This window comes from Hyperolius riggenbachi, chromosome 6 (assembly GCF_040937935.1).
Source record: "Hyperolius riggenbachi isolate aHypRig1 chromosome 6, aHypRig1.pri, whole genome shotgun sequence".
NCBI classification, from domain to species: Eukaryota; Metazoa; Chordata; class Amphibia; order Anura; family Hyperoliidae; genus Hyperolius; species Hyperolius riggenbachi.
In genome coordinates this window covers 198074191-198086834 of record NC_090651.1, presented here as the reverse complement: position 1 = coordinate 198086834, position 12644 = coordinate 198074191, and the positions used below count along the sequence as shown (strand labels likewise).

General features: G+C 46.7%; 1 protein-coding gene across 16 annotated transcripts in view; it reads right to left on the bottom strand.

Moving 5' to 3' along the window:
- The window catches only part of MSANTD2 (Myb/SANT DNA binding domain containing 2), a 538095-nt gene that overhangs the window by 446555 nt on the left and 78896 nt on the right, over nt 1-12644 (bottom strand). For 14 of the 16 annotated variants that reach the window (XM_068240270.1, XM_068240271.1, XM_068240272.1 and 11 more), the window contains one exon: nt 5353-5410. The exons of the other annotated variants lie outside the window; for them this stretch is intronic. In XM_068240270.1, the coding sequence (XP_068096371.1) occupies nt 5353-5410 (58 nt within the window). Of the gene's footprint in view, nt 1-5352; nt 5411-12644 lie in introns of those variants that run through there. 16 annotated transcript variants of the gene reach the window in all.

Sequence of the window (12644 nt, the reverse complement as noted above, 5' to 3'; positions counted from 1 at the left end):
AACCCACACATTTTATCTGCCTATTTGTTCTGGTTATCACAAGATTTTAATTATGTCCCTAGTACAAAGTATGGTCACAATAAAGTATTTGGAAATAAAGGTGTATGGTTTTCTTTGGTGGTTTTTTTTCTCACTATTTTCACGTGCACGGGAGCGCACACATGTACAGCGGCAGCAGCACTGTATGACTTATAAAAACGTCCTGGAGCCATTAAGAGGCTCTAGCAGAATGTTTTTATAAGTCAACTTCCACAACTCAGAAAAAAGAGAAAGCCATCCTGGGCAAAGTATGAATCACCATGAATAATTACTGAGTCAGATTTCCCGTGAAAAACGATCTTTATTTCAACAAGCTAGGTACATTAAAAACAATTAAAAACTATGTAAAAACTCCCAGAGGCTGTCAATTATAATTGATGTGCCCCCCCACTTATAATAATAAATAGATTCAGATTCGATCTTTAACTTCCCGGTCACTGCAGGCGCCACATGTGACCAAAAAAACTCTATAAAGTGCTTGAAGTGCTAATACAATAAGTGCCAGTGCCTAACACCAAAAAATACAAAAAACATGCGTGCATGCCCACTTCCCCACCAAAAAATGCGTGCATACACGCATATGTGCAACATATAATCCAATGTGTGATCACTGTTCGTCAGTATAAATATATCCACCAAGAAGCAGCTGCGACCGCGCAAGGCATCTCTCTCCGCCCCCCCCCCCCCCCCAAGTGTAGTGAGGAGTAATCCTCACTACACTTTGAGGAATTGTGTTGCACATATGTGATTTTGTTTGCACTAGGTATTTATTTATTTGTCTTTTCATATTTATTGAGTATTGTACTTGGGGACCTGTGCGCATGCGCACACCCATTTACTTGGGGGTGGGCATGTGCACACGCGCCCCCTTCTTTGGCACAGTTTGGATGAGTTTTTTTCTTGGTGGATATATTTATACTGACGAACAGTGATCACGCATTGGATTATATGTTGCACATATGCGTGTATGCACACGCCCGCATTTTTTTTTTTTTTGTGGGGACGTGGGCATGCATGCATGTTTTTTGGCGTTAGGCACAGGCACTTATTGTATTAGCACTTCAAGCACTATAGAGTTTTTTTGGTCACGTGGCGCCTGCAGTGTCCGGGAAGTTAAAGATCGAATTTGAATCTATTTATTATTATAAGTGGGTGTGCACATCAATTATAATTGGCAGCCTCTGGGAGTTTTTTTACATACTTTTTAATTGTTTTTAATGTACCTAGCTTGTTGAAATAAAGATAGTTTTTCACAAGAAATCTGACTCAGTAATTATTTATGGTGATTCATACTTTGCCCAGGATGGCTTTCTCTTTTTTTTTTTCTGAGTTGTGGAATTAGTACATGTTTCATTGCCACGGGGCATAATTGGGGTGCACATAGATGCACAATTATGGTAGTGCTCATCTGTTTGTGTATATTTTATAAGTCAACTTGTCATTGAGTGGTTAAAAACAAGGATATCTGAACATGTCAGTAACATCAATTGGGGGTGAAAACCGAATGGAGAATTCCGCAGTGCTCTGGCTGAACATTTTTGGATAGAACACAGCGGATTCACAACTGCTGAGTTGAGTACCCTGTCCCCTCCCTGCAAATAAAACACAGGCTTAGCATTAGGTTAACTGAGGAGGTACAGTGGTTTGCAAAAGTATTCTGCCCCCTTCAAGTTTTCCACATTTTGTCATATTAGACAGACAGTTAAAGACCGCCATGTAATAGCCTTTGTTAAAGCAATATCTAAAAACAAACCGGTTAACATACAAACGTTTCTTTGGTACTACAACAACTAATAAAGGCACCCTTTGGACCCCTAGAAGAGTCTTCTGACAGTTTCAGGACTCTCAAAGTAGCTTTCCTTATAGCGATCACTTCAGCTAGGAGGAAAGTTAGTGACCTGCAAGCTATTTCAATGAAGGATCCTTACATGACTATTCTAGACGACAAACTCATATTTAGACCAGATCCAACATACGCATACGTACCAAAAGTAAACTCGGACTTTCATAGGAAACAGGATATAACCTTTTGTAATAACCCAAAAAATGACAAGGAAAGGGCTTTACATCTACTGGACGTAAGAAGGGCCATTCTTATTTACCTTAATAGAACGAAAGAATGGGGGAAAGATAATTTGCTGGTTGCATTTGGGGGCCAAAGAAAGGGCCAAGCAGCAACTAAAACTACAGTTTCCCGATGTATTAGACAAACTATATACCAAGCATATGTCATGGCAAACCAACTAGCCCCCACTCAACTGTCATCTCACTCTACAAGAGCAGTGTCCACTTCGTGGGCAGAGAGGGCTGGAGCGTCAGTAGATCAAATCTGTAAACCAGCAACCTTGTCTACTCTGACTTTCGTCAAGCATTACAGAATAGACGTTCTCTCAAGTCAAGATATGACGTTTGGGAGGAAAGTCTTACAGTTTGTTATCCCACCCTAGATATGAGGTAAGACTTCTCTGGGGTCTCTCAACTAGGGGCCATCCTGGAGGATGTAGGGATAAAATACTCGTTAGACTTACCGGTAGACTATTTCTACGAGGCCTCTAGGATGGCCCTCCTACTTCCCTCCCTATCTCACGTGGTGATTTTCTTAACTATTCTTACACCGAGTGGTATTTCGAAGTGAATCACATGTATGTGCTCTGTAAAAACTGGTGAGGGGAGGGGAGCACCTGTCCTATGTACCTCCTCAATTAACCTAATGCTAAGCCGGTGTTTCATTTGCAGGTAGGGGCCAGGGTACTCAACTAGGGGACATCCTGGAGGCCTTGTAGAAATACAGTCTACCGGAAAGTCTAACGAGTATTTTTTTTTAATCGACCTCGGAGTGTCCAGCGCTTTGTATATATGGGAAGGTAAAAATTTTTTAAGATTCTGCTAAAATTCTATGAAAGATGTAACTTTAGAGGCTTTCCTACTGAAATGGTGGCTCAACTGTGTTGATAAATAGAAGAGGGAGCTGATGTGGATATGCCGCTTTTGAACTGAGGAGGGGAGGAGTTATTCCCGGGAGTTTACTGGGGCATGGCTGTAACCATAGTTACATGGACCAGCTGAGTAGGCTTGCTCCCATCCATTTACATGAGTCTGCATAAATGATTCCTCCGCCCCCTACGCCATAGATCCTGTCGAAGCTCACAGTGTGGGGGCGCAATGCGTCGGTGGGCGGGGTCATGTCTCACACTGTGTTGAGTGCTGTTTGACTGCTGATCGGCTTTCTATGAAACCAGTGACTGCATGCAATGCTGTTCCCCCGCTGTGGCGTTGTGGGTGGTTTGAGCGGCTGCCGACACAGAGAAGCTGGATTTGACAACGGTTGATGGCTGGAGCCGAGTGAGGCTCTAGCATGCAACACGACGGATTAGTGAGATACCAGCAAAGTGGAGCCGGTCCCACGCTCCTACAAAAGCATAATTTGTCTTAAACACCAGCAGTGTTTTCATTATAGCCACATTTGGCAGTTATCTTCTAACGCTGAGGGCACCGTCTCCCCACTCATAAAAATTATGGATTTAAGTGGTACCGGTACCAGTGTGTATCAGCCATATGGTATGTGTCAAGAGTGCTTGTGAGGAGTGCTCCGCAGTTGGTTTTGAGTGTTTTTAGGCAAAGGTTCATGTACAGCAGACTCCTTTATATGGCCTTTTCACGTGATTAATAAAGATTTTGTAATTTTGGTATCCCCTAGAGCTGTTGCACCTTTGTAAGTTTTCAATTCAGATTTTAGTAAGCAAAAGGCACTGAGAACTCTTTCATGCTTGCTTTCACTGCCAACAATGCTTTCTACGTGCACCCGTTCCCCAACCAGATTAGGATCACTGCCAAACTCCACCACTGCATTTTTGGGTACCCGACACAGGTCTCTACAGTGCATTATTGTTTAAAAACAAAAGTGACTTATAGGATAACGAGGGCAAGAATCACTTTCCCTTAGAGCCTTGTTATGTAATATCACTGGCAATGTGCTACACTCAGCTCTCCTAGCAAGAGGAATTTATCCCTTCACCTACAAAGTGCAAGAGATGTTTTTTCCTCGAAGTAAACAAAAAATAAAAGCTCACTCACAGTTATCTACTACACTGATTGTAAGCAGAAGACCGCAGTGTTCTTCCTAGGGTATTAGCCAAACTTTACGTCCGTCTAATTAGGTGAGCGACCAGAACAAATGAACCAAGCGTCAGTTACTGTCTCTCTCCCACTCACTGCACGGGGCAGAAAAGTGGTTCAGCCTAGAGCGGAGAGGAGAACTGTGAGCCGTGCACCACAGTGCTACAGAAGCCTAATTGCAGTCTTCAAGCACAGCCCTGCCTGTCCTTGTCAAAATGCATACATGACTCTAGACCACTAAGGAGAGTAAAGGTGCCCATACACTCGTCAGATTGGCAGCAGATAGATAAGAAATGCATCTGATGATCTATCTGATGCGTTTTTAGAAAAATTTTTACCAGGATAGAATTCCAATAGATTTCAGTTTGAAATCTATTGAAATTCGATCTGATGGAATTTTTTTGCCATCAGATTTCCATTAAGGCCAATGCAAACTGATAAGCAATCTCATCAGATCGACCTAAATTTTCCACCCTGCCAGTTCGATGGAAATCCATCGAAATCGGCCATCGATCGGTCGATTGGCCAACTGATTTGCGATCGATCGGTCAGAAAATCGGCTGAGTGTATGGGCCCCATAACCCCTGGTCACCTCTCTGCTGCTGTCACACTACTCTAAACCTGTGACGCCGCAGCCACCCACATATTGCACATCACTGAGTGCACAGAGGTGATTTCACCAAATCCTACTGTTTATGTTTTTTGCAGCAACACATGCTTGCCTTTGAGAAGGTTTTGCCTTGAAAAAGGGACAGTGTGGTCCTGAAATATCGGCTTTTTGGATGGTTTTTATAAATGAATAAAAATATTTAAGAGGTGCCCGCTTTATTTTAATTGTACATGATGAAGACGTCACCCTCGCTTCAGCTGTAGCTCTCCTGCATTAACACTAGTGGCTGATCCAATAGTGAGTGTGAGAAAACTCCAAATGCTACTTTTTCATACCTGGCTGAAAAAAAAATGTCTAGGGAGAACACTGGGCTGTATTGAGCTCTGTCTTTACTGGATGTCCCTTTATGTGACTGCTTCAAAGGTTTGTTGCACTATCACATGGAAGGATGGGAATGATGATTTTTACCCATATGACATAAAACTCTAAAACAAAGGCAGGCAAAATTACTAAATGGACAATAACATTATGCTCAACTGAAATTATGATAAATATATATACACACAGCTTTTTTTTTAAATACTTACTGTATCTCTTCAACGGGGTCTCTGCTCTTCGGGGGTCTCTTTGGAATACTGATTTCTTCTATATGAACAGAAAGAGTTTGATCAGAAAATTTTAAAACAAACAAAAGACTGTAAAATGCAAAAAGGAAAGATCTATCGCCATGTCTCCTTAATACTTTCTTGCTCTTTGAGTTAACTATAAATCTGGCTGTAGCCTGTCCACTGTCAAGTAAGGTTGCACAATGATGTATATTACATCACAGTGCATACTGGTTAATAACTTGAGTCCAACTGTTCTTTTACACAGTTGCACAGAAATAAACCCTGCCTCATAAGTGAACTTCTTTCTAGACCACCTTGTACTGCAAAATGATCAAAGATCATTGGAAACCCATGGCTATCACAATCATCTGCACGTCGCCAAGTCAGGGCTGCACAGGGCTAGTTGCTGCACAAAGTGCACTAGATTTGTTTCAGACCTTAATTTCTGACTTGTAGCTGGGATGTTGGTGATTGGAGGCCCCTCTCAATCTTTCCCCATTGCCTCCCAATGTTGTCAGCCTCTTTCTCCTCCCCAGTGCCTATATGCAGAGCTAAAGCAGCCAGGACCTTCATCTCCTCTTTAGTGCGGCTCACATGCATTAGCATTCCATTGGCTCCGGATGATGTCACCAGAAGCTGACAGAAGAACACTATTGCACCCTGACTGAGCCACACTCGGCCAAGTAGTATTTGTAGGATGATAGATTTTGTCCGGGTGGAGAAGGTAAAGGCCCCACTGATTTCCTGAGGATTTTGTCAGCACAGATTACCAAGGGTGGCTAATTGCTGCACTTGGGGACCTTTACAGTTAATGGCTGCAACTGGGGACCAGGTGTGGTTAAAGAAAACCTGTAACGAGAAAAACCTCCCCTGTGGAGTACTCACCTCGGGTGGGGAAGCCTCCAGATCCTATTAAGGCTTCCCAGTCCTCCTCAGTCCCATGGCGGCGCAGAAAATCCTCCCGGAATGGCGGGGATGTAAATATTTACCTCCCGGGCTCCAGCGCAGTATCGGCTCTCCGCCTCAGAGATTGGCGGAAATAGCCGATCGCTGTCGGGCCGCTCTACTGCGCAGGCGCAAAAACTGAACAGAGTCCGGATTTGCAGGATTTTCACAAACCCTGGAGACATGCAGGGGCAATGAAAGGCAATTGAAAAACGGATCACCCTATACACTGGCTACTTTCCTTCCTTCGCTCGCCGCGTGACTTCCTACAATTCCGCCCATTAAAGATAGAGGGCGACATTGCAGGAAGTCATGCGGCGAGCGGTTGACCGCAAGGAAGGAGGGTAATTGCTTCTGTGCTCGCTGCATTACAGTTACATTTGCGCAAATAGCTGGAGAGGAAGCAGGGACCCAGGTAAGCGGGGGGGCGACCCCCTCCCTCCCGCTGTGTCCACTGCCCCCCTTCCTGGCTGCTGCCCCCTCGGTTCCGTTTAAAAAAAACAAAAAAAAACGAAACGCATGCTGCAAAAGGCAGCACGGATCCGTTTGCTTTCCAGTTTTTGAAAACCGGAGCCTGGACCACGGATTGCATTCTGCAACAGTGCCGAGGGTGGACTGAGCCTTGATCCATCTGAAAAGGGTATAATATTGTGGTCAATTTTAACATGGGATTGACATATAGCCGATGATATACAGCAATTGCATAGGGCCCACAACCTGTTAACCCTCTGTGTTTCTGAAGAAAATGTATATAAAAGTTCTCATGGTGAGGCTAACCATCAGAGGCGGCCTGGCCCGGGGGGCAATCTACCCACGGGCCGCCTCCTACCCCCTGTATTATGGGCCGCGGCTGCCAGATGAAGAAAACCGCCTGGCCCAGTATCCTTTTTACACAAAAGTGATTGGTTCCGTGGTGCGCTGCTGCAGTGCTTGCCGACGGTGATTACTATTGGCAGCACTAGCTTAGGGCCTGTTTCCACTGCTGCAGATTGGATGCAGATTGCATGCAGAAGGGATGCAGAAAAACTGACTCCAATGAATGCCTATGGGAAAATCTGCAACAGAAAAATTGCGTTTAGTGGAAACAGGCCCATAGGCATTCATTGGAGTCAGTTTTTCTGCATCCAATCTGCCGGTAAGTGGAAACAGGCACTTACAGTTCCTGGCTGCCGCGCGTCCCCACTTTCGTGTAGCCACTGGCTAAAAGAAAATATGAGGCTGCTCTAATCCTCACACTCCAAGTCCCTGCGAGAGCTTGTTAATGCGGGCGGCTCGTTGTCCTCCTTACCCACTGAACTCGGAGGGAATTATTGCAGCCGGCTGTGATGCTGGCAGCCCCGCCCACAGAAGCCACAGTGGAGATGACAAGGGTGCTCGTGCATCTGTGGAGAGTCGGGAGGAGGAACTTCACACAGGTAAGAGCGTGTGCCATACTGAGAGCTGCACTGCCCAGCTAGCCGCTGCTTGCAAATGTGTACTGCCCCTGTGTTTACCAGGTAGCTGAGAGGTTAAGCTATGAGGGATGTGTGTGGTAGGGGCTAGAAAAGCTCAATCAAGAAACTGCAAAGGGGGGACAGAGGATTGATCAGTAAAAGCACAATGTGTGGGGGGGTTTGTAAATGTTCAGTGGCGCAGGCCACTATTATGGGGACCAAATCAATAAACAAAGTATTTCTGGGGATGGAGGGGTCAAATGTATTGCATTTATTTTGATATCATTATTATTAATTAGTATTTACATAGCGCCAACGTCTTCCGCAGTGCTCTACATAGTATATAGTCTTGTCAGTTAAAGTGTACCTTAGACGAGAAGCGTCTCAGGTACCATACTTACCTGGGCTTCTTTAAGCCCCCTTTAGGCTGCTCTTCCCTCGCTTCTCCCCAGGTGGCTCCTGTCACTTGCAATGCAGTCCAAAAGCCTGGAGTCATGCTTTGTCGCGCATGGCGACTACATGGTTCTCCTGTCTCGCTCCCGTAGCTAGGAGCGTTCAGCACGTGCACAGTACTACTGTGCAGGCGTAGAATGCTCCCAGGGAAGGGAGCACGATAGGGGAGCGCACCTGGCCGGGACACGCATGCGCGATGAAGCACAAGTAGGCCAGGCTTTCTGGCTGGGGACCGGAGCCACCTGGGGAGACGGCGAGGGATGAGCAGCCTAAAGGGGGCTTAAAGGAATCATCAGCCAAACAAGATGAAAGCCAATTTACTTACCTTGGGCTCTCTCCAGCCCCTTGCAGTCGACTGTCCCACACTGATCGCTCCAATCGCAGCCGCTGGCCCGGGGTGCCCGTGCAGGGAAGCGCCGCTGTCATTCAAGCCCACGTTGTAAGTGGCGTACTGCGCAGGCACAGTAGTTCTGCGCCTGGGCAGTAAGCCACGAACAACATGGCCTTGACAGCGGTGCGGGCGCAGTAGAGGACGGCCTGGCTAGACACCGCACGTGGATCCCGTGTCGGTGGCTGAGAGCAGAGCTGTGGCTTGGGACATGTCAGCTGCAAGGGGCTGGAGAAAGCCCTAGGTAAGAAAACCAGCTTTCATCTTGTTTGGCTGATGATTCCTTTAAGAAAGCCTCGGGTAAGTATGAAACCTGAGAAGCTTCTCGTTTCAGGTTTCCTGTAACTGCCCCTCAGAGGAGCTCACAATCTACTGTATTTTTCGTGGTATAAGACGCTCCGGAATATAAGACGCACCTAGGTTTAGAGGGCAAAAACCAGGAAAAAAAAAAAAAAAAAACTTAACCTGGTGCGTCCATATTTCAGGAGCATCTTGTACATGACCTACCCCAAATGGTGTCCTCATGTGTCCCAATGTGTCCTCTTATGTCCCCATGTCACCCCCAAGTGTCCTGCTGTTACCCCCAAGTGTCCTGCTGTCTGCCCCATGTGTCTGCCCCCAGTGTCCTACTGTCACCCCCATGTGTCTGCCCCCAGTGCCCTGCTGTCACCCCCATGTGTCTGCCCCCAGTGCCCTGCCGTCACCCCCATGTGTCTGCCCCCAGTGCCTGCTGTCACCCCCATGTGTCTGCCCCCAGTGTCTAGCTGTCTGCCCCATGTGTCTGCCCCCAGTGTCTAGCTGTCACCCCCATGTATCTGCCCCCAGTGCCCTGCTGTCACCCCCATGTGTCTGCCCCCAGTGCCCTGCTATCACCCCCATGTGTCTGCCCCCCAGTGCCCTGCTGTCACCCCCATGTGTCTGCCCCCAGTGTCTGCTGTCACCCCCATGTGCCCGCTGCGGCCATCTAATCCCCCCGCTGCCTGCCTCTACCACCTCCTGTGTGGTTGGGTCCCCCGTGTGAGCAGCGGAGCGCCGGCAGCAGCTTACCTCCTCCATCTTGCCCGCGGCGATAGAAGATATCCGGCTTCTGTGGGCGGCTTCCTCTAGTGCCGGCTTGTAATGACGCGTCATTACAAGCCGGCAATAGAGAAAGCCGCCCACAGAAGCCGGATGTCCTTATTCGCCGCAGGCAAGATTGAGGAGGTAAGCTGCTGCCGGCGCTCCGCTGCTCACACGGGGGACCCAACCACACAGGAGGGGGTAGAGGAAGGCAGCGGGGGGATTAGATGGCCACAGCAGGGGGATTAGATGGCCACAGCGGGGGGATTAGCTGGCGCTGCTCACCTGGGGGACCCGACCACACAGGAGGGGGTAGGGGCAGGCAGCGGCGGAGGGGGGATTAGATGGCCACAGCGGGACACACAGGCAGGGAATCCCCGATGACGGCGGGTCGCGGTTCGTATCGGCGGGCGTTCGTAAGTCGGGAATTCCCTGCCTTTGGCGTATAAGACGCAGGGACTTTTTCACCCCATTTTTTGAGAAGAAAAAGTGTGTCTTATACGGCGAAAAGTACGGTAATTCTTACCATAGTCATATGTTTATGTATGTATCCTGTAGTGCATGTATCGTAGTCTAAGGCCAATTTGGGGATGACAATTAAGTTATCTGTAGGCTTTTGGGGTGTAGGACGACACCGGAGTGCCCAGAGGAAACCCATGCAGACACAGGCAGGACATTCCACCTCCATGCAAATAGTGCCTTGGCTGGGATTCGAACTGGGGACCCAGCACTGCAAGTCAAGAGACCTAACCACTATTCCACCGTTCTGCCCAAATGCTTATTGATCACTGCCATTGTAAGAAACAAAACTATTTCAGCACTGCTTTTCCAGGAGCTGGCCAGAACAGCTGCCTCCCTCCTTAAAGGGAACCTGAACTGAGTAAAATTATTTAAAATAAACACATGATGTACTTGCAAATGCATATTGCATACTTACCTCACCATCCGTTCCTCTCAGAAGCTCAACATTTTCTTCTTACAGTAATCCCTTCCAGTTCTGACAATATTTTGTCAGAGCTGAAATACACCAGTTGCTGTCAGTTATATATCAGCTACTGTCAGTTACAACTGAATGTGCAAGGTAATGTCCATGTTTCCTTATGGTTCAAGTGGGTGATATTACAGTTTAACAGTGTGCTGACCAGGAAGCTGTTATGGGGTAATGGCCATTTTAAATATGGAGGACGGAGAATTCAATTGATCACAGTGGACAAACAGGAAGCAGTAGAGGAGAAAGAGATTGATGAGGGGACTACACGGGAGGCAAGTATGACGTGTGTATGTATATTTTAACTTTTAATTTTCAGTTCAAGTTCTCTTAAAGCCTGTGCAATATCTCCAGTGGCCATGCGCATGTGCATAAGGCAATGTACCTCTACACAGATGCACGCAACCACCATGCACCAGCTTATTCATTCTGGCAGTACTGCTAGCAGCCAGATGGGAACTATTAAAGGACAACTGAAGTGAGAGGGAAATGGAGGCTGACTTAATTATTTCCTTTTAAGTAATACCAGTTGCCTGGATGCCCTGCTGATCCTCTGCCTCTAATACTTTTAGCCATAGACCCTGAACAAGCATGCAGCAGATCAGGTGTTTCTGACATTGTCAGATCTGACAAGATTAGCTGCATGCTTGTTTCTGGTGTTATTCAGATGCTGCTGCAGTTAATCAGCAAGACTGCCAGGCAACTGGTATTTTATAAAAGGAAACAAATATGGCTGCCTACATATTCTTCTCACGTCAGTTGTCCTTTAACCGCTTAAGGACTGCAGTCTTAAAACTACTTAAGGACCAGACACTTTTTTTCCATTCAGACCACTGCAGCGTTAACGGTTTATTGCTCGACAATGACAATTTTTTTATTTTTTTGAATTTTTTTTTTTTTACACACAATTGTCCATTTACAGAGATATTTCTCCCACCCAGCATGGGTACGTGTAAAAATACACCCCAAAACACATTATACTACTTCTCCTGAGTACGACAATACCACGTGTGACACTTTTTTGCAGCCTAGATGCGCTAAGGGGCCCAAAGTCCTTTGAGTACCTTTAGGATTTCACAGGTCATTTTGAGGCATTTGGTTTCTAGACTACTCCTCACGGTTTAGGGCCCCTAAAATGCCAGGGCAGTATAGGAACCCCACAAGTGACCCCATTTTAGAAATAAGACACCAAGGTATTCCGTTAGGTGTATGGCGAGTTCATAGAAGATTTTATTTTTTGTCACAAGTTAGCGAAAATTAATTTTTGGGGTTTTTTTTCACAAAGTGACATTTTCCACTAACTTATGCCAAAAAATAAAATCTTCTATGAACTCATCATACACCTAATGGAATACCTTGGGGTGTCTTCTCTTAGATGACAGGTTGTATTGGCACTGAAGTGCAGGAAGCGCAGGATGTTCTCAAATTGTGACCTGGCCATGGCAGCAGAGAACATGGGCATGTGATGTATTGGGTGCATAGACCAATAAGACCGCAATACATTCTTTTTGACTAGACCCATGTTAAGGAGAAGGCCCCAAAAAAATGTTACCTTCGGAAACTTGGAGTGGTTTCCACCGAAAAGGCTAGGCATGTTAGCTGCTTGGATTGGCAGTTGCGTATTGTGTGGCATAACGGTTGGCATCAGCCACAATTAAGGCATAGACACCAGCAGTGATCAGAAAAAAAAAATTCTGTCACTGCGGTGGGGCGGGTGAGGGTTTGGCCAGGTGATCAGAAGCCCGCAGGGGGTAGATTAGGACCTGATCTGATGGGTAGGTGTGCTAGGGGGTGACAGGAGGTGATTGATGGGTGTCTCAGGAGGTGATTAGAGGGGAGAATAGATGCAATCAATGCACTGGGGAGGTGATCGGAAGGGGGTCTGAGGGGGATCTGAGGGTTTGGCCGAGTGATCAGGAGCCCACATGGGGCAAATTAGGGCCTGATCTGATGGGTAGGTGTGCTAGGGAGTGACAGGTGGTGACTGATGGGTGTCTCAGGGCGT